General features: G+C 48.2%; 1 protein-coding gene across 8 annotated transcripts in view; it reads left to right on the top strand.

Annotated features, from left to right (window-relative positions):
• Window positions 1–21,459, top strand: part of EVL (Enah/Vasp-like) — a 240,395-nt gene that overhangs the window by 169,709 nt on the left and 49,227 nt on the right. For all 8 annotated transcript variants that reach the window (XM_060261600.1, XM_060261598.1, XM_060261602.1 and 5 more), the window contains one exon: window positions 8,342–8,405. In XM_060261600.1, coding sequence (XP_060117583.1) covers window positions 8,342–8,405 — 64 coding nt within the window. The remainder of the gene's footprint in view (window positions 1–8,341; window positions 8,406–21,459) is intronic.

Here is a 21,459-nt window from a genome sequence, read left to right as displayed (position 1 = left end):
AAGAGTGTTATGATCCTTGAACAGCAACTTGCTGGCGATCCCCCAGCCCCAAAGATATCTGGCTGTCCTCAACGAGGGCCAGGGCCTTTTGGGTCCTGGCCCCAACCCAATTGTACATTGTTCATGAGTTGCCCACTTTAGAGGCAGCATAAAGCCAGTGCCTGGTGTTTCCTTAGAATCTGGGGAACTGGGAGTCCTTTTTTTAAAAAAAAAAACACAACACCTGGATATGATCAGCTTTTCTGCTTGCAGTTGCCTGATTATTCCCCTCTTTCTAACCCCCATCCTGCATGGCGTTGTCCATGTGGGAACTCAGAGTCTCCAACATAGCCTTTTCAGGGGTTAAAAAGAGGTCCTCCTCCTACTTTCTTTAGCAGAAAAACTAAACGGGTCCAGCCCAAAGCTTTCCTGCACATCACAGGGGTTTGCATGAGATGGTTATTGGCACCCAGCGTTACTGATGAGAAGAATGATGAGCAAATCTGTTAGATGGGATGAGGATGTTCCAAGATCCCAAGAGAGTTTTTTAAAAAAAGGAATACAGAGAGACTTTCAGTAAATAATTCATTCCATGTAGAAAAAATGATAATGCCCTTCTTGTAGAGCAGGTGTAGTCAAATATCAGCACTGTTCCGGTACCAGAGAGCTAGGTTTACAGGTGACCTTGGGAGTCTTGATGCGAGCCAGGCGGTCTCTGGATAGTTATTGCACAGTAGCTAACGATGTGACTCGATCACAAACCAGCTTATGAGCATCTTCTGGAGCCAGTGGATAAAACAGCAGTAGCGGGCGCCAGAATGAAAGCAGTCCCTGAGTTCTCCAACCCTGAAGATGCTCTGACTAATTGTCATCAGCTAAAAGGGGGCACAACACTTAATATAGCATGTTTCCGGTATTAGCGTTCCCAAAAATATGCCCACGGCTGAGTCATAGGATACTTCTGCAAAATCCAGGAGTTTTTTATTACAATGCAGCCAGTGGGGGAGACTTCAAACAGTAACGATATAATTCCTGAATTGATTGCCAAAGGCCCAGCTCCAAAAAAGAAGAAAAAAGAACAGCCGGAGGGGGCTAGGGATAACCACCCACCTCTTCCCCAATCATTGTTTTCAGCAGCAAAATTTAGCCTTCTTGGCTAGTTCCCAAAAAACTGTCACAGAAGGAGACAGGTCACATAGCAAGCCCAGAAGAGCTCTCAGCGTGCTTACTAATTGTGGCTATTGCTCATGCTTTAATAGCACACAGAACTGTGCCAGCCTGTTATATGCAGGTCACTCCTGTTAAGTTAAAAGAGAGCAGGAATCTTGAGAGCTGACTTTGAATAAGTGAGCTCCAATTCGGTACAGGCTTTTATTATTCAATTTGTTATTCTATGGTAAGGGTGTGCAAACTTGCTTAATGTAAGAGCCATATAGAATAAACATCAGATGTTTGAGAGCCACAAGACATGAATGTCAGATGTTTGAGAAGAAGGAAGGAAGGAAGGAAATAGATGGGAGAGGTGGAAAGAAAGCAACTTTTAACTTTGCGTGCATTTTCAAGGTCACCAGCTGGCTTGACTTGGAGAAATGATTTAAAGAGACAAATGCCTTCTCCAAGCCGGCCGACAGGGTGGTGGGGGCTTCAAGAATGACACAAAATGTGTGAAAAAGCCACATGTGGCTCTTGAGCCACAGTTTGGCCATCCCTGTTCTGTGGCAAGGTGTTCTGGGAAGAAGAGACTTTTAGATCATAGACTCATAGAGTTGGAAGGTACCACCAAGGTCATTTAGTCCAACCTCCTGCACAATGCAGAAATTTCACAAATACCTCCCCCCACACCTCCAGTGACCCCTGCTCCAAGCCCAGAAGATGGCAAAAAGAAAACACCTCTTCAGGATCCCTGGCAAAACTGGCCTGGAGAAAAATTGCTGCCTAACTCCAAAGTGGCAATCAGCATTTCCCTGGAGGGTGTAAGAAAGGACTACGAGAAGCACTGATGCAACCCTTCCTGCCCTTTTTCTGCCTAATTCACAGAATTCAAGTCCAGTAGTGCCTTAGAGACCAACAAGGTTTTTGGTGCAGGAGCTTTCGAGCATCAAAGCTCCCTTCATCAGCTACAAATAGGAACGCAGATTCTCTCATATTCCACTCTGAAAGTGGAAGGGGTATTGCAAAGAAAGGAGTCAGCATGCAGAGGTACAACACAAAAGCAGTCAGGAGTCAAATGGGAGCAACGGCAAGGAGAAGAAGAAACACCTTTTCCCTTGCTCTCTTCTCCACAGACTTCCCCAATTGGCCTCCCTTGTAAGAGAATGTGTTTGGTGGGGAAAGCGGCTTGGGGAGGAGGCGATTTAGAGTGGAGCAACAGTGAACTCAGAAAAAGGTCAATGCCCCCCTTTCCCTGGTTGTGAACTTTGGGCATAGAGCAGGGGTCGGTGGGGGAGCGTGAGGGGAGGTGGCTGTGAACTTCCTTGGGGAGGGACAGTGGCTCAGTGGTAGAGCATCTGCTTGGGAAGCAGAAGGTCCCAGGTTCAATCCCCGGCATCTCCAAAAAAGGGTCCAGGCAAATAGGTGTGAAAAACCTCAGCTTGAGACCCTGGAGAGCCGCTGCCAGTCTGAGAAGACAATACTGACTTTGATGGACCAAGGGTCTGATTCAGTATAAGGCAGCTTCATATGTTCATATGCAGGGAGTTAGACTAGATGACCCCTGGGGTGCCTTACAGCTGTTTGTTTCTATATTTTCCTTAAATTTCCACTCTCCCCAAACAGCTTTTCATGGTAAACGACCCCATACGGGTTCAGTTGAATGCGTTTCCATGTAATGGGTAGTCAGTTCTGCTGCAGCAAGCGTCTGATCCTACCTTGGACGAGTCATGTGTATATATGAAACCTGACTGCTGCTAAAAATAGCCTTCTAGATTGAACTCCAAATACCCAGAACACAGCAGTGCTGTGTAGCCATGGGGCGCAAGGACCTTAGTAGCACCTGGTAGCTACAGCCAGTCCTGACAATGCAATATCTGCATTGTGGTAATTTTGTTTTATTCATTTGGCTGTCATAATGACAGGAAGTTAGCCCTTTTTTACTAAGATCTTTGAAAACAGCCCTGAATTCTTCTCCTCACTCCTTGGGTCAGTTTCTCACAGTTTTGTCAAGCTCTACTCTTTAAAACTAGCAACATTTCTGCTGTTATGATGGACAAAGCGTTTATGCCAAGAGTAACTTTATATTACAGAGACACCCATAGAAGATGTTTTTCAAAACACATCCCTGAATTCTCTGCAAAGACATCTCCTACGAGGTCCCTAACACTGGAAGCAGAGTTTTCTGTTGTCTATGTTGTGTCCCCGCTGGGTATTAATTTATTTACTCGATTGATTTGATTTATAAACCAGCCTCACCCCAAGGGCTCAGGGTGGAGTACAACCTATACCTCAGTAAATATACAACCTATGTCTCACTAAATAAAAGCACTACAACAAGTTCAACAAAACAATTATTGCAGTGTAATCCTCTGATAGCATATGGCAGGAGTCCCCAACCCCCAGTCCGTGGACCAGTACTGGTCCGTGGCCTGTTAGCAACCGGGCCGTGAGTTGTATAATTATTTCATTATATATTACAGTGTAGTAATAATAAGAAGACGACATTGGATTTATATCCTGCCCTCCACTCTGAATCTCAGAGTGGCTCACAATCTCCTTTATCTTCCTCCCCTACAACAGACACCCTGTGAGGTGGGTGGGGCTGAGAGAGCTCTCACAGAAGCTGCCTTTTCAAGGACAACTCCTGTGAGAGCTCTGGCTGACCCAAGGTCATTCCAGCAGCTGCAGGTGGAGGATTGGGGAATCAAACCCAGTTCTCCCAGATAAGAGACAGCACACTTAACCACACACACCAAGATAAAGCACACAATTGTATCATCCCAAAACCATCTCCCCCTCCCCCCGAAGCTGTGGAAAAGTTGTCCTCCACAAAACGGATCCCTGGTGCAAAGAAGGTTGGGGACCACTGGCGTATGGTGTAAGTTTCTGCCCTTGCCACAGAGGGAGGGGGGATAGGGTTGCTATCCCCTGGCCTTCAGGGCTCCAGTCTCCTGCCGTCCAGAGGAAATCCCACCCCTGTTCCAGATGTGATGACATCACTCAGAAGTGCCGTGATTATGTCACAACATCATACAAAAATGCTCTAGTTTTTGGGCAAACTCTGGTTTTATAGCAAAAAAAAAAACAACGCACAGAGGTTTTGCCCAAAACTTAGAGCATCACGTGCAACATTGGTAACATAATGATGTCACTTCTGAGTGATGTCATCACTCCTTGCACACACAGCAGAAGGCTCCCAGATCAGTTCCAGGATCCCCTCACTGGCAGTGAGATAGAACCTGGCAACACTACAGAGGGAAGGCCGAAAAGTGGAGGCCAGGCTTGATGGTAGACCATTGCTGTCCTCAACCACAGGCCTGGCAGAACATCTCTGTCTTGCAGGCCCTGAAGAACTGTCCCAAGCCCCACACGGCACCAATGTCACCAGGCAGAGAGTTCCACCAGGCCAGGGGCAAGGCTGAAAAGACCCTGCTTGAGGACTGCCAGATCACCAGAGGATTTTGCTCCCCAGAGCATAATGCTCTTCAGGGGTTATATTGGGAGAGGTGGTCCCGAAAGTACACTGGCCCCAGACCATTCAAAGCCTTAGAGGTTAATACAAGAATAAATACTTCATTTATATCCTATTTTTCTCTCCAGTGGGGACCCAAAGCAGCTTGCTTGGTTCTTCTTTCCTCCATTTTATCCTCACAACAACCCTGTGAGACACATTAGGCTGAGACTGTGTGATGGGCACATCATGTAAATGTACACAACCCAAAGAAAACTTGTCTTTTCATGGAGCATAAGCTGCTGGCTTCCTAATGACAGGAGGGTTCTTTGCACCAGAGCCGGTGCGTCCATTAGGCAACATTCAGCAGTTGCCTTGGGCGCCGGCTCTTGGGGGGGGTGCGCTGTTTCTGTGCGCAGAGGGGCCAGAAGAGTTCCTCTGGCCTGTCAGCATGCAGAAACAACGCGGCGCTTTCAGACCTGGGTGCTCTCACACCGCCCCTGCTCAGACTTAATTTCAGATAAAGGGCAAGAAATCCATATTTTGATTTAATCCTGATGGCTAGAGGGTCTGAGGTTTAAAAATAAATTGTGTCTCCTTTTGCAACAAAAACTGATTGATGTTCCCCACACCATATAAAGGAATGCAATGTAGAGAAATAACACAGAATCTAAGGTCCCCTGCTGAATACCCTTGGCTGATATAGTAGTCAACCAGCGGGCCATTCGAACACAAATCTCAGAACACCAATCCAGAATATGTCATCAGGTTAGGGATGCCCCAGTGGTTGACCACTATATCAGCTAAGGGCATTCAGCAGGGGACTTTAGTTTTACAAGCTATGTTATATGTTTAGTAGAGCATGTAGCAAAAAAGGAAAAGATCTATGTTAATATGTTTTGCGGGATCGTGAAAATTATTTCCCTTCAGCATGCATTTACATGTTTTGCAATGGTCACAGTGATGATTTGTCCTTGTACCTAGACCTAACTGTGTCCTACTTATAAGATTGTCTGCCCTAATTAACATATTTTTAATATTCCTGCCCCTCCGCCATCAAGGAAAAGAGGCACAACCAGTCATATGGGAAACAATTGCCAATGTCTGTTTATAATTTTACTCATCCCATTTGCCAGTGTGAAAATTGAAAGGCATGACAGATATTATTTATGTTGGCCTTCTGTTTATATTGTAATAGCTGCATTCTCTCTTCATTGTTAGCACTTTGTAGCCTTATCAATGATGTCGGGCATATAGCCTCTTGCTTTAAATTGCTTGCCCAAATTCTCAGGTTCTTTAAACTAGTCTTCTTTCAATAGTCAGATTTCTCTTTGCCCGAAGGAATTGCCCACAGGACAAATCTGTATATAAATGGCATGGATACTATGATGTGAAATGCAGATATGATGTTTTATTGGTGGTACAACCTAATGCCCAGCTTACCTGACTGATCTTTGTAAACTGTAATGTCTAAAAAATTAATGGACAGGCTTGATAGTGAATATAAAACTTTATGGATGCATATAAAGAATTAATCGAATCATAAAATGAACAAATCTGATAAATTTGATTTGAATTCAATCTTTTATATTGTTTTCATGATCCATTTGTAGTCTGAGGACTGTTACGAAGATTATTTATTTTGCCATATGTTTTGTGTTTATGCATTTTATTGGCTGGTTTGTAATGGTTGCTAATTTTAATAGTTTTTTAAATTGTTTTATTGTTTTATTTTGTGAACCTTCTCAAACAGGTCTCTAAAAAGGTGGCTTATGCATTTTTTAAAAAAAATACCATCTGAGCAATCTTTAGAATGTTGGCATGTAGAATAAAAAGCTTTATAGTGTCACCAATTGTAAATCGATTGGCATGGAACCAAATTAAATGCCAGCAAGAGCAGCCCTTTTTTAAAACACCTGGCACAGATCTGTGAGTCTCATAGAACACTGTATAGGTGAAGTTTAGCAGCCACCATTGGGCAAGAATATGAGTGACCCAATGCCTTGTCAAACATATACCCCAAAACTCACAGATGCTAACATGAATGCAGAGGCGGAGGGACATGTCTAATGGAGAATCCAGAAGGAAGAGTGAGTTCACTTAGCCCTACTTTTGGTTACTGATTTCCATCCCAGAAAGGGTCCCAAGCTTGTTTTCACTCAGCCCTGTAGCTAGGGATCATGGGGAAAGGGGGCTGTGGGGGTCACAGGGAGGGGGGCACGGGGTGAGAGCAGGTTGCTGGAGAGGCCAGGGCCATCCCGCTCCCTCCTGCATGATTTAAATCATGCAGGGGGGGCTTGCAGGAGCAGTTGCTAGCCCTCCCATGTCATTTAAAGGGTTAGGTCTGCCAGTCAGTAGACCCTTTTAATTAGAGTGGCACACAGAGATGCCATTCCCCAGCTGGGGATCCCCTGTTTTTTCAGGCTCCTGTCCACCACCAGCCAGCTGGCTGGCAGGTGGAAATCCCACCCCCAGATACAATGTGCTCATGTAGTGTAGGAGTAATGTCATCACATTGGTGATGTTACATGGTGATGCTCTGTTTTGAGGGCAAAACCCTACGGTTTCAGGATGATTTTACCGTAGAGTTTTGCCCAAAAAACAGTGTCGCCATGCAACATCACCAACATGATGACATCACTTCTGTGTGATATCAGCACATCACAGCACTACACCCCCACTCCTGGAAAGGCTCTTCCCCTTCCACATCAGTGTGATAATCGGACCTGGCAACCCTAGTGACACAACTTTACCTCTGATTATTGGATGTTTTCCACTGTTGAAAATAGCTATCAGAGTTTGCCCAGTTACCCCCAGTTAGGGTTGCCAGAGCTTCAATGGAGATTGGGGAACCCTTGCTTTTGCAGTGTGCTTCCCCACTGCTAATCCTGCCCCCATCTGGCCTGAAAGGTGACATGATGACATCACCTGGAAGTGACATCATCACATTGACAACATTGTGTGGTGACACTCTAGTTTTTGGACAAAACTCTATGGTAAAATTAGCTATAAACCGTAGAGTTTTGCCGAAAAGCTACAGAATCATCTCTCCAACATCAGCACTATGATGATGTCACTTTCAGGTGATGTCATTATGATGGGTCCATGGCCACTACAGGTTTTGTGTGTGATAGCTACTACCTTAAATTGAGCCCAGTAAGTGATGGGCACACATCCCTCTCTCCTATCCCACTGTGAGCTATTCCTCTATTGTAAAAATTTTTTATCACAGGCTCATAGTGGCAGCTCAGCAGAACTTAGAGAGAATGCGGAGCCCCACCCTGGAGCATGTGACCGTTGGGTGGGAAAATGGCTCCAGTGTCTCTAATTGGAAGGGGCTTCTCCTGCTCTGTTATTAGGCTAGCTAGAATATCTTGTTGGCTGGCCTGTGCACTTGTGCAGTTCCCATATGACAACTCAATGAACAATAGTTACAAGTAAGTACACACTGTTTTTTCCTTATAACACATTGGTCCACCCTTTAACTCAAACCTTTCCCACAGTGCTTGTCTTTGTCTTGGCATCTGTTAGAGACTGTGGACAATTTTAGTTCATTTAGTCATCAAAACAGACATTAACGACTGCTAGATTAACATCTTGCAGTGATGAAGATTCAGTCTATCATGGCCACCATTGGTATTATTGCATGTAATCATCTTAATTTGTCCTTGAATAGCCTCTTGTTCTTCAACATACTTTAGGAATATTGTTATTCCTTTGCATTAATAATAATGTTTTTGCTATTGTAATATTTTCCAGGTCCAGCAACCCAACGCCAGGTTCAAAATGGACCGTCTCCAGATGAAATGGAAGTTCAGAGAAGGTAAGAAGCCAAAATCTGCAAGGGGGAAATGCAGTTTTGAGGTAATATTTTTATAAAACAAACAGCTGTTGCTTATTATGAAAACTTCAAGTTCTCCTGAAGCCATCAGGAAATTAACGCAAAGATGTGGAATTGTACCAAAGAGTTATGGTTCAACAACTGAAGAGTGATCAAACTTGACAGCATGGATACAAATTTTATCCTATGGAAGCCAGCGGTAAGCTTGCCTATTGTTTTGTGCAGCCCTGATCCATTAAAATCATACCAGAGTTCTGGCAGAATGTGCAATTTGCTATGTTGATTTAAAAAACAACAACAACTAAATAAATAACAGTTGTGAATTGTAGTATTGTATCTCTCTCAGTGCAATTCAGCAATATGAAATGTCATAGGGGAGATAATGTTGTTCCACAACTAGAAGTTCCGGTAGTAGTAATCTTCATGATTGTGGTTTTTGGCCTACAGTCTTGGGCAGATGTCAGTACAGAGCAATGTTTTCGGCTGGTATTTGAAGAGGTCCCCTCCCATTTTAGGGCTTTATTGAACTGCTTCTATAAAAGGGGAAGGGAGCTATATCTGAAGCTACATTGAATGCATATACTTCACTGTGTGGTCTTTTGAATCCATGCCTGTGATTGACAGTGCAGTCCCTAAATAGTTGTGCCCTTTTAGGTCCATTGACTTCAATGAACTTAGTGTTGGATAAATAAGGCATGGAGGCAATGTTTAAAATGAAGCTCTTTATCTAAGTCTATTAGGAAGGGGATGGTTCTTAATAAGATAGCAAAGGTGATAAAAACTACATATTTACTCTACAAATAGGCTAATGTATAAAACGAGGGCAGCGGCCACAACAAGCATCAGAGTACAGGCAGATAGGTAGCCAAGTAGAGTGGGTGAGGCTAATAGGCAGTTAATCTCTTTTATACAACCTTGACAGGAAGAAACTGAATTCATTAGCCAACCCAAATCACTGATAAGTTAAAACCACCCAAACAGTTTATCAAACACACCAGTTAACACACAGGATTGGCTTTGAGTCAGGTTGTGCTTCTTGGTCAGGTCTGTGCTAGAATCAAGTTAACCCTATAATGACTGAAATCTATATCTTGCCATATCCCAACACTTGGAAGGGTATAACTGTGTTTAAGATTCCACTATAAACCTTGGTTGTTTTAAGTTGTTCTTTCATTTTTGAGACTAGTATCAATAGCCTCTCAAATAAAATCCTGACAAGATGTAGGGGATGCTTGGTCAGAAAGGGAGGGACGGTGGCTTAGTGGTAGAGCATCTGCTTGGGAAGCAGAAGGTCCCAGGTTCAATCCCTGGCATCTCCAAAAAAGGGTCCAGGCAAATAGGTGTGAAAAACCTCAGCTTGAGACCCTGGAGAGCCGTTGCCAGTCTGAGAAGACAATACTGACTTTGATGGACCAAAGGTCTGATTCAGTATAAGGCAGCTTCATATGTTCATATGTTCATCTGCTTTGGAGGGTATCTTTCTCCTCTTGTTAAATGGGTTCCAGCTTTCCTTGGTAGATCTGTGAAGAGCTTCGGAATCCTGTTGGATCCAACTCCGTTATTTGAGAAACAAATGTCTTCAGTGGCCAAAAATGCATCTTACCACCTGCACTTGGCCCATTATCAGGGCCAGCCCTCCCACTAAGCAAACTAGGTGATTGCCTAGGGTGCCGGCCTTCTGGGGGCGCCAGATTGGGCACCTCCCATGTGACTCGGTGATGTTATCTGTGCAGGTAGGGTGCCAGAAGTTAGCCTTGCTTGAGGTGCCAGGCACTCTAGGGCCAACCCTGCCCATAATTATTCCCCCAATATGGAGACTGCCAATTTGGCTATGCTGATCCATGCAGCAGTAGCCTCAAGGCTTGACTACTGTAGCAAGCTCTGTTTTGTGTAGTGGTTAAGTGAATGGACTCTTATCTGGGAGAACCGGGTTTGATTCCCCATTCCTCTACTTGCACCTGCTAGAATGGCCTTGGGTTAGCCATAGCTATCGCAGGACTTGTCCTTGAAAGGGCAGCTGCTGTGAGAGCCCTCTCAGCCCCACCCACCTCACAGGATGTCTGTTGTGGGGGGAGAAGACATAGGAGATTGTGAGCCGCTCTGAGTCTCTGATTCAGGGAGAAGGGCGGGGTATAAATCTGCACTTCTTCTTCTTCTAGGCTATTCAGAAAATGTAGGAGTGCAAACAGCCCATCTGTTATCAGGGTTGGCAGCATGACCATATTAAATCTATTTTGCGATCTTTGCGTTGGTTGCCTACAGATTTCTGATTCCAATTTTATTTTATTTACATTATTTATTGTCTGCCTCTCTCACTTGGACTCAAGGTGGTTTACACACAATATGTCAATGCAATTGATGGATGGAACCAGGCTTTTTTTGTAGCAAGAACTCTTTTGCACACTAGACCACGCCCCCCTGATGTAGCCAATCCTTCAAGAGTTTACAGGACTCACTATAAGCTCCAGGAGGATTGGCTACATCAGGGGTGGGTGGCCTAATATTTAAAGAAAGGCGTTCCTGCTACAAAAAAAAGTCCTGGATGGAGCATTCCATAATGCAATAGGATTAGGGTTGCATAACCAGAAGTCTAAAAACAGAACTGAAGCAAAGCATAAGTATTAACATGACACATTAAATATTTCAAAATTTCCATAATAAGATCATAGTTTCAATGAGCTATACACAGTAGTAAAGATCACAGTCGCTAATAATTTTTCTAAGTAACTTTGTGAATCATTTATTCACAACTCTATTGCCTGTGTAGAAAAGCATTCTGGATATATGGACTCTATTCTAAGACCCTATCCCAACAGAACCCTCAGTTATGTTTCTGATACTACAGATTTTCTGATGAAAATACAATCTTTGAACAACCTTTCAGAGAATACTATTTTAGCCACCATGGGTGTGGAATCTTTGTATACCAACATAGAATCATAGAATAGAATCATAGAATTGGAAGGGACCTCTAGGGTCATCTAGTCCAACCCCTGCACAATGCAGGAAACTCACAGACACCTCCCCCTAAACTCACTAACACCTCCCACACCAAAATGGATTACAAACTGTAAGTAATATAATCTCTGATAAAAACACAACTGACTTTGCCACCGGAGAGCCGGTTTGGTGTGGAGAGCCGGTTTGGTGTAGTGGTTAAGTGTGCGGACTCTTATCTGGGAGAACCGGGTTTGATTCCCCACTCCTCCACTTGCACCTGCTGGAATGGCCTTGGGTCAGCCATAGCTCTGGCAGAGGTTGTCCTTGAAAGGGCAGCTGCTGTGAGAGCCCTCTCCAGCCCCACCCACCTCACAGGGTGTCTGTTGTGGGGGAGGAAGGTAAAGGAGATTGTGAGCCACTCTGAGACTCTTCGGAGTGGAGGGCGGGATATAAATCCAATATCTTCTTCTTCTTCTTCAAACTGCAATTTTGTTCTTGCCCATAACTACTTCAGATTTGGCAATGAACTTTTCCTACAGATCAATGGTACAGCCATGGACACCCGCATGGCCCCACAATATGCTAACATCTTTATAACTGACTTGGAGCGATACTTCCTATACTCCCACCCACTCATACCTACCTTATACCTGCGTTACATTGATGACATTTTTATGATCTGGACACATGGTAAAGAAGTCCTGGATGCATTCCATCAAGCATTCAATGACTTTCACCCTACCATCAACCTGACAATGAACCAGTCTATGCAATAAATACATTTTCTGGACACCACTGTAAAAATACACAATGGATGCATAGACACTACCTTATACCGGAAACTTATTGACCGACAAACATACCTGTATGCCTCCAACTACCATCCCAAACATACCAAAAGATCCATTGTATACAGCCAGGTTCTAAGGATGGCACCTGCACAGGGCTACCCCTGCCACTAAGCAAACTAGGTGATTGTCTAGGGCGCTGGCCTTCTGAGGGTGCCAAATTGGGAACCCTTATGTGACTTGGTGATGTTATCAGTGCAGGGGGTTGTACCAGAAGTTAGCCTTGCCTAGGGTGCCAAACACTGTAGGACCAGCCTTGCACCTGCGGAAGACACTACTCTGATGAGTGAAGCTGGCATGGCAGAGCATGGAGGGGGCAGTCTTGCAGGTATGAGGGTTTAAGGCCACAAAGGGCTTTGTGTGCGATAGCTGAGACCTTAAATTGAGCCCAGTAACTGATGGGCAGCCAGGAAAGTGGCTGCAGGATGGGTGTAATATGAATGCTCCATTTAGCACCTGGTAATAGCAGAGTTGTGACATTTTGCAACTACTGGACTTTTCAAATGGATTTTGAGAAGAGACCAGTGTACAGAGCTTTGCAGTAGCCTGATCTTAATGTGGCTGTGGAGTGGGTCCTGGTGACCAGATCAGCTGTGTCAATATCAGGGGCCCTCTTTCGGGCTAGGCTGAGTTGGAAGAAAGCCTTTTTAGCCAATGCATTAACTTGCTTCTCCAGTAATAAAGCTGAGTCCAATATAACCCCAAGGCTCTTCGCTGAGTATGCATGAGTCAGCTGGACTCCGAAAGTGGTGAGCACAGTGTCCTTCAAGATCTCTGCCTTCCCAACCAGCACTGTCTCTGTCTTTTCAGTTTCGTTTCAATTTTGTTCACTTTTTGCTAGTTAACCTCAGCAGCCCTACACTCCTTATGACCTGGTGCCCTTACAGATATTTCTTCTCTTCAGTTGGACCCTGTGCTGCAGGTTTGCTCGGCACAGCAGCACCTTTATTGTTCTGACCCCTGCAAAGACACATTCTGATACTTCCCTCTGGTGGGCTTTTTCAGTGGCTGATCTGGTTTTGTGGAACAGCCTTCCAGAGAAAATTAGAAGGTCTACAGCTCTCTTTTTAAGCTTGTTTCCTGGTGGCTGTTTCAATTTTTCTTTTCTTTTTTTTAAAAAGAATTATGTTTTGTGCCGGTTGTGTTGACCTGCCATCATCTGGGAGAAAAGTGGGATTGTGAGTGAGGGGCAGATGGGCAAGATAGGCTTTGTCATTTATGGTGATGGAAAGGTTTATTGGCATCCCTGAGACAGGCAGAGTATGGGAAAGATGCAATTTTCCGGGTAGATAGAATCATTTGCAACCTAAAGGGTTAATAGCTCTTGATTGGAGGGTCCCATTTCTGATGGGCTTCAGCTCCAGGACCTGGCACCCAGGTTGACTAAGGCCCTCAGAGACCACTTGGGGGAAGTGTCTAAAAGGGGAAGCTGTCCCTTTGTTTGAAGTTGTGGTAGTTGTTGAGAAGCATGGTCGCTCATGCATGCACGGCAATGAGGAATGAAAGAGGGGAATGAAGGATGCTTGCAGGTGCCCCCTGATATGAGGGGTACCACATCTTCAAGTACTTGAAGGGCTATCATATAGAGGATGGTGTGGAATTGTTTTCTGTTGCCACAGAAGGTAGGATCAGAACCAATGGGTTGAAATTAAATCAGAAGAGTTTCCGGCTCGACATTAGGAAGAACTTTCTGATCGTTAGAGTGGTTCCTCTATAGAACAGACTTCCTTAGGAGGTGGTGGGCTCTCCTTCCTTGGAGGTTTTTAAACAGAGGCTAGATGACCATCTGAAAGCAATGAGGATCCTGTGAATTTAAGGGGCAGTATTTGTGAGTTTCCTGCATTGTGCAGGGGGTTGGACTAAATGACCCTGGAGGTACCTTCCAACTCTATGATTCTATAACTGGCAAAGACCAGATGCTCCAAGGAATTTAAGTAACTAGCTAGTAACTTTTCTCTTCTTCATTTTGTTTAGCTGCACCTAGAACCTGTCTTTTAGCTACGCTGAGTTTGCGCCTTGCAGTAATAATGTTGTTTAACTAATGAACCTACACACTTCCTTAGTCATAGCCTTGCCACTCGGTATACTGATGAAACACATCCCAATAATGTCACCCTCAGGTGAAACTAAGTGAGGGCGAGGGGCAGATATTACCAGATGTAGTGGCACATTAGTAGGCGGGGTCAGTTAGTGATTTCCTGCTCCAGCTTCCTGATTAGGCTGCAAGCTGGCAGGGGAAGTCTGAGGAGAGAGTACCCTTACATATATGCAGGGGTGGAATTCTAGCAGGAGCTCCTTTGCATATTAGGCACACCCCCCCAGATGTAGCCAATCCTCCAAGAGCTTACAAGGCTTTTTTTTGTAAGCTCTTGGAGGAGTGACTACATCAGGGGGTGTGGCCTAATATGCAAAGGAGCTCCTGCTAGAATTCCACCCCTGCATATACGGGGGCAGCAAGGCAATACCTTCTGTTTCCTGGCTAACTCCACTGCCTCTACCAGCCTTCTCTCTTGTGCGGTGACAGGAGCTCAGGAAAGGAGAAAGAAGGAGCAATGCCTCCACCTCCTGCTTGGCTGATCCTTGTCTGTCTCCTTTCTCTCTCTGGCGGGAGAGGGATGGTGGCTCAGTGGTAGAGCATCTGCTTGGTAAGCAGAAGGTCCCAGGTTCAATCCCTGGCATCTCCAACTAAAAAGGGTCCAGGCAGATAGGTGTGAAAAACCTCAGCTTGAGATCCTGGAGAGCCACTGCCAGTCTGAGTAGACAATAATGACTTTGAAGGATCGAGGGTCTGATTAAGTATAAGGCAGCTTTATATGTTCATATGTGTGTTGATCGCCTAAAGGAAAAAAGGAAAAAGCAGCACTGCTGCTTCCTTTTTCTGTCTGCTGCTACCACCTTGTATGCTTGACAGTTTTTCTGGTTTGTAGCACATCCCACCACTATCTGCATTCTCTCCTTCTCCATCTTGCTCTGGTTTTGCACTGTGCTCTTGATTCACCACCATCAGCACTCACACCGGCTACTGGCTACACTTGCATAGACAGTGGTTGTTCCATCTTGAGATTTCTTGTAAACCTCATAATTCTTTATTATTATTATTATTATTATTATTATTATTATTATTATTATTATTATTATTATTATTATTATTATTATTATTATTATTATTATTGTGATTTTTCTGCAAATGCCCCCCCTGAGTTTTGTAAGGAAAGGGCCCTTATTAGTACCTTGTTAAAATGGTTTCTTGGTGGAACAGGCTTCCTCGGGAGGTGGTGGGCTCTCCTTTTTAAACAGAGGTTAGATGGACATCTGACAGCAATGCTGATTCTGTGAACTTTGAGGGGAGGTATTTGTGAATTTCCATCATTGTGCAGGGGCTTGGGCTAGATCAGGGGCCCCCAATCCCTGGTCCATGGACCCATACCGGTCCATGGTCTGTTAGCAACTGGGCCGTGAGTTGTATAATTATTTCATTATATATTACAGTGTGGTAAGAATAATAATAATAAGACATTGGATTTATATCCTGCCCTCCACTCCAAATCTCAGAGTGGCTCACAATCTCCTTTATCATCTTCTCACACAACAGACACCCTGTGAGGTGGGTGGGACTGAGAGAGCTCTCCCCAGAAGCTGCCCTTTCAAGGATAACACTTGCGAGATCTATGGCTGACCCAAGGCCATTCCTGCAGCTGCAAGTGAAGGAGTTGGAAATCAAACCCGGTTCTCCCAGATAAGAGTCTGCACACTTATCCACCACACCAAAATAAAGTGCACAACTGTATCATCCCGAAACCATTGCGCCCCTCCCCCTGGTCCGTGGAAAAATTGTCTTCCACAAAACCGATCCTTGGTACCAAAAAAGTTGGGGACTACTGGACTAGATGACCCTGGAGGTCCCTTCCAACTCTATGTTTCTATCTGACCCCATTGCATGGATTTTTCAATTGGCACAATGTTGTTCAGGTTCAGAATTAAAGATATGATTGTTTTAAATTTATTAGTTAATGTCACGGCTGGGGCCGGGTCAGGCAAAGTCCAGAGGCAGTCCGAGGTCTGTAGCCAGTAAGCAGGAGGGTCCGAGGCGCCAAATCCGAATCACTGTAGAAGTATCGCAGGTCTGAGGTCCAGAAGCCGAGGTCAGGGAGTCCAGAAGTCCAAAGCCAAAGTCAGGGAGTCAGGAACCAAAGTCAAGCCGGAGTGGATGCTAGAATGTCAGGGAGATGACTAGTTGCTTCCACAAAGCTTCCTCCCAAAGCCCACAGCTATATAGCCCTCTGCTGGCTGTTGCCCGTTTGGGCTAATTGCTGGCTCAGGGAGGCAGCCAGGATCCTGTTACCACTCAAGCATCCTTGCTCTTAGAAGGGCCAGAATCCTCTCAGAACTCAGGGCTCAGGGAGCGTCTTGCTTGTGAGCGTGCCGCCCTCCTCCGATCCCTGAGGTCCTGCCGGAGGCGGTCACGCACACGAGCCACCCGAGAGGGCGAGGCAGGGGGGCTGGGATCTTCTCCAGCAGGAGGCAGGGGCACTGGTGCAGGTGGCAGGGGCACAGTTTCCTCATCAGACTCAACTTCCTCTGAAGGGTCCCCAGCACCCATGACACTATCCCCCCCCCCAGGGCCCCCCGCCGTCGAGGGACCTGGAAGGTCGGGGTGGTCGTTGTGGAACTGGTGCACCAAGTCCGGGGCATGAAGATTGTCCTCGGGCTCCCAAGACCGGTCTTCTGGGCCGTATCCCTCCCAGTCCACCAGGTACTGGAGGCCTCCACGATGGTACCGGGAGTCCAGGATCTGGCGCACCTCATATTCTTCCTCGTCATCCACCAACACTGGTGGTGGCGGCGGTGGGGAAGGAGTCCGAGCTGGGTCAGGGGGTGCAGCCGGAACAAGGAGGGAGCGATGAAACACGGGGTGAATGCGGAGGTGGGGTGGCAACTGGAGCCTGAAGGCGACGGGGTTTATTTGTTCAATGACGGGGTAGGGTCCAATGAACCGTGCATCCAGCTTGTGAGACCGACCAGGCCGGCGCAGGTAGCGAGTTGAGAGCCACACCTGATCCCCCGGCTGCACTGGAGGGCCTTCTTGCCTCTTTCGGTCCGCAGCCCGTTTATACGCCTCCTTGGCTTGCTGTAGCTGCTCTCGGAGCAAGTCTTGGCTGGCACGGAGTTCTTGCAGGTAGGCATCGACGGCGGGGACATTCGTGGGTGGTAGGATCGCTGGGAAGAACCGAGGGTGGTACCCGTAGGTTGCAGCAAACGGGGTCATTTGGGTGGATGAATGGACCGCGTTGTTGTATGCAAACTCCGCTAGGGGCAATAGAGTGGTCCAGTCATCCTGCTGGTAACAGGTGTAACAGCGGAGATATTGCTCTAGCGTGGCATTGGTGCGCTCTGTCTGGCCATCTGTCTGTGGGTGGTAGGCCGAGGACAGGTGCACTCGAGTACCCAGGCTGGAATGGAGGGCTTGCCAGAACCGAGAGGAGAACTGAGGGCCCCGATCGGAGATCAGATGGGCTGGGAGTCCATGCAGACGAAAGATGTGTTGCAGGTAAAGCTGGGCCGTCTCCTGAGCTGTGGGGAGTTTCGGGCACGGAGCAAAGTGGGCCATCTTGGTAAATAGGTCGACGACCACCCAGATACAAGTCTGACCCTTGGAGCGTGGAAGTTCCGTGATGAAGTCCATCGAGATGGTATCCCAGGGTCCTGCAGATGTGGGCAAGGGCTGCAGCAACCCTGAGGGTTTGGCTGGGATGTCTTTGGCCCGTCGGCAGACGTCACAGGAGCTGACATAGCGGGCAACATCAGCGCGAACTCGTGGCCACCAGAATTCCCTTGTCAGCAAGTGGGTGGTCTTATGCTGTCCAAAGTGCCCGGCGGGTAACGAGTCGTGGGTCAGGCGTAGCACTTCTGCCCGCAAGGGCCCGGGCGGCACATAGAGGCGTTCGCGGTGTAGCAAGAGGCCGCCTCGAGTCGTGAACTCCCCTGTTGGGTCATCTTGGAGAGCCTGGAGGTGTTGCTGGACCCAGGGATCATTGGCCTGGCTAGCCCGAATGTCCTCCACGAGTGCTGGTGAAGTGGAGGTGGCTGCAAATACTGAGGGCGGCAGGATTGGAGCAGCGGGCGCAGTCTCAGTTGAGGCAGGGGCGTATTCCGGTTTCCGGGAGAGCGCGTCTGCTTTCCGGTTCTGGGTATGGGGGATGTAGGAGATCCGGAAGTCGAAGCGAGAGAAGAATAGGGACCACCGGATCTGGCGCTGGTTGAGACGGCGGGTGGTCTGGAGGTGTTCCAAGTTCCGGTGATCGGTGAGCACTTGAACAGGGTGGCGAGCCCCTTCGAGGTAATGTCGCCAAACCTCAAACGCCGCCTTGATCGCGAGCAACTCCCTCTCCCAGATGGTATAGTTCCTCTCTGCAGCAGTGAGCTGCCGCGAGTAATAGGCGCAGGGCTGTAGTGGCTGGGACGGCTCCTCGCGCTGGGACAGCACTGCTCCCAGGGCCACGTTGGAGGCATCAGCTTCCACCGTAAAGGGAAGCTGGGGGTCGGGGTATCTCAGGAGTGGCCCGGTGGCAAAGCGAGTCTTCAGGGTGGAGAAGGCGTTATCGGCCTCTGGGGACCAGTGGAAGGGTTCTTTGGGGCGGAGTAGTTGAGTCAGGGGTGTGGTCAGGGATGCGTAGGCCGGGATGAATTGCCGATAGTAGTTGGCAAAACCGAGGAACCGCTGCAGGTCTTTGCGGTTCTGAGGAGCCTGCCAGGTCAGGACCGCTTCTACTTTTTTCGGGTCCATGAGGATCCCCTGCGGTGACACGATGTGCCCAAGGAACTCGACGGAGCGCAGGTCGAAGTCGCACTTCTCCAGCTTGGCGTAGAGACCATGGGCTCGTAGGCGCTGCAGGACCTGGCGGACGTGCTCGGCGTGCTGGGCAGGATTGCGGGAGTAAATTAGGATGTCATCCAGGTATATGATCGCGAAGCGGTCGAGCAGGTCCCGGAATATGTCATTCATGAACCTCTGGAAGACAGCGGGGGCATTGGTCAGTCCGAAGGGCATTACCAGGTGCTCGTACTGCCCGTATCGGGTCCCAAACGCGGTCTTCCATTCGTCTCCGGGCCGTATGCGCACCAAATTGTACGCTCCACGGAGGTCCAGCTTGGTGTAGATTTGGGCCCCCTTTAGGCGATCCAAGAGTTCAGGGATCAGTGGTAGAGGGTACCGGTCGCGGATGGTGATCTTGTTCAGGGCCCGGTAGTCATTGCACAGCCGGAGCTCCCCACTTTTCTTCTTCACGAAGAGCACTGGAGCAGATAGGGGAGAGGTTGAGGGTCGGATGAATCCGCGTTTCAGGTTCTTGTCCAGGAAGTCTCGCAGAGCTGCCAACTCCGGCTCCGACATTGGGTACAGACGCCCCACCGGGAGTGGTGCCCCAGGTACCAAATCAATGGCACAGTCGTAGGGCCGGTGAGGGGGAAGCTGATCAGCTCCTGTCTCTTCAAAGACATCAGCAAAGTCCACATACTTCTGAGGGAGCTGAGGACCACCACTCGGGATGCCAGCTGCTAGAGTGGTGGGAGGAGTCAGATGGGGGCATGGGTCTCGGAAGCGTAGTTCCTGCTGGGCCCAGTCCACGATGGGGTTGTGCAGCTTCAGCCAGGAAAGGCCTAGAATCAGCGGGAAGCGAGGCATGCGGGCGACATCAAACCGCAGCTGTTCTTGGTGCTGCTGGACGTGGAAGGTGATGGGACAGGTCTCCTGGGTGACGGGGCCAGAACGGAGGAGGCGCCCGTCAATAGCCTCCACCAGCGACGGAATCCCTTTTGTCTGCACAGGGATCTGGTGCTGCTTCACAAAGGCGGCATCTATAAAACAGTGGGCCGCTCCCGAGTCCAGCATGGCATACACGAACAGCCAGCGTTCGTCAGGCAGACGGAGTTTGACTGGTAGCAGGAATGGCCCTGGGGTATCAGCCCGCTGTTCGGAGGACCCAGCTAGTCGCCCCAGGCTGGGGGGTCCACTTACGCCTGGGGCTGCCCTTTTGGCGGCGGTGGCAGCGAAGGTCCAGGTATCCGATGCTTAGCAGGGCAGCCAGAGGCATAGTGGCCTGCCGTGCTGCAGTAGAGGCACAGATTCTGCGTGCGGCGTCTGGTCTTTTCCTCTGGGGTCAGGCGGGGTCGAGCAGCTCCAAGCTGCATAGGCTCGTCCTTGGTGCTGGTACTAGCTGGGGACGGGCGAGGAGCCAGGTAGCACGGCGCAGGGAGCTGGCGCCCTCTGGTCTTGGCTTGGCGGCGACTTTCCAGGCGGCCATCGATGCGGAGGCAGAGGGTGATAAGTTCTTGGAGCGTGGGTGGCTGCTCCACCCTGGCCAGTTCATCCAGGACCTCCTCTGCCAACCCCTCAGTAAACTGGTCCATCTGGGCAGCCTCATTCCACGCCAAGTCCTGGGTCAGGAGCTTGAATTCAGTGGCATATTGAGCCACCGAGGAGTTGCCTTGTTTCAGTGCCCTGATCTTCCGGTTAGCTGTGGCTGCTTGGACTGGGTTTGAGAAAGCAGCAGACAGGTGGGCCTCAAACCCCTGGTAATCAGTCAGTAGGGGAGAGGACGCGACCAGTAAGGGTGTGGCCCATTTGGCCGCCTGCCCCTTTAACAGACTGATGACGAAACACACCTTGGTTTTGTCATTGAGGAAGTCCCGTGCTCTCAGTTCAAAGTACAGCCGACACTGTGCTAGGAAGGCAGGAAATTCTTCCACGGCACCCCCAAATCTGTCAGGTGGGGGAACTGGGCACTTGGCTGGAGCACTGGCCGCAGGTTGTTGCTGCAAGTGCACTACTGCCTGTGTTAGCTGCTGTACCTGGGCTTGGAGCGCAGCCAGTAGTTCTGTGGTTTCACTTGCTTCAGCATCCATCCTGTGGAGTGGGTGTTTGTCGGTGGAAGCAATCTGTCACGGCTGGGGCCGGGTCAGGCAAAGTCCAGAGGCAGTCCGAGGTCTGTAGCCAGTAAGCAGGAGGGTCCGAGGCGCCAAATCCGAATCACTGTAGAAGTATCGCAGGTCTGAGGTCCAGAAGCCGAGGTCAGGGAGTCCAGAAGTCCAAAGCCAAAGTCAGGGAGTCAGGAACCAAAGTCAAGCCGGAGTGGATGCTAGAATGTCAGGGAGATGACTAGTTGCTTCCACAAAGCTTCCTCCCAAAGCCCACAGCTATATAGCCCTCTGCTGGCTGTTGCCCGTTTGGGCTAATTGCTGGCTCAGGGAGG

Source organism: Heteronotia binoei, chromosome 21 (assembly GCF_032191835.1).
Source record: "Heteronotia binoei isolate CCM8104 ecotype False Entrance Well chromosome 21, APGP_CSIRO_Hbin_v1, whole genome shotgun sequence".
Taxonomy (NCBI): Eukaryota; Metazoa; Chordata; class Lepidosauria; order Squamata; family Gekkonidae; genus Heteronotia; species Heteronotia binoei.
This window is presented reverse-complemented; position numbering and strand designations above follow the sequence as displayed.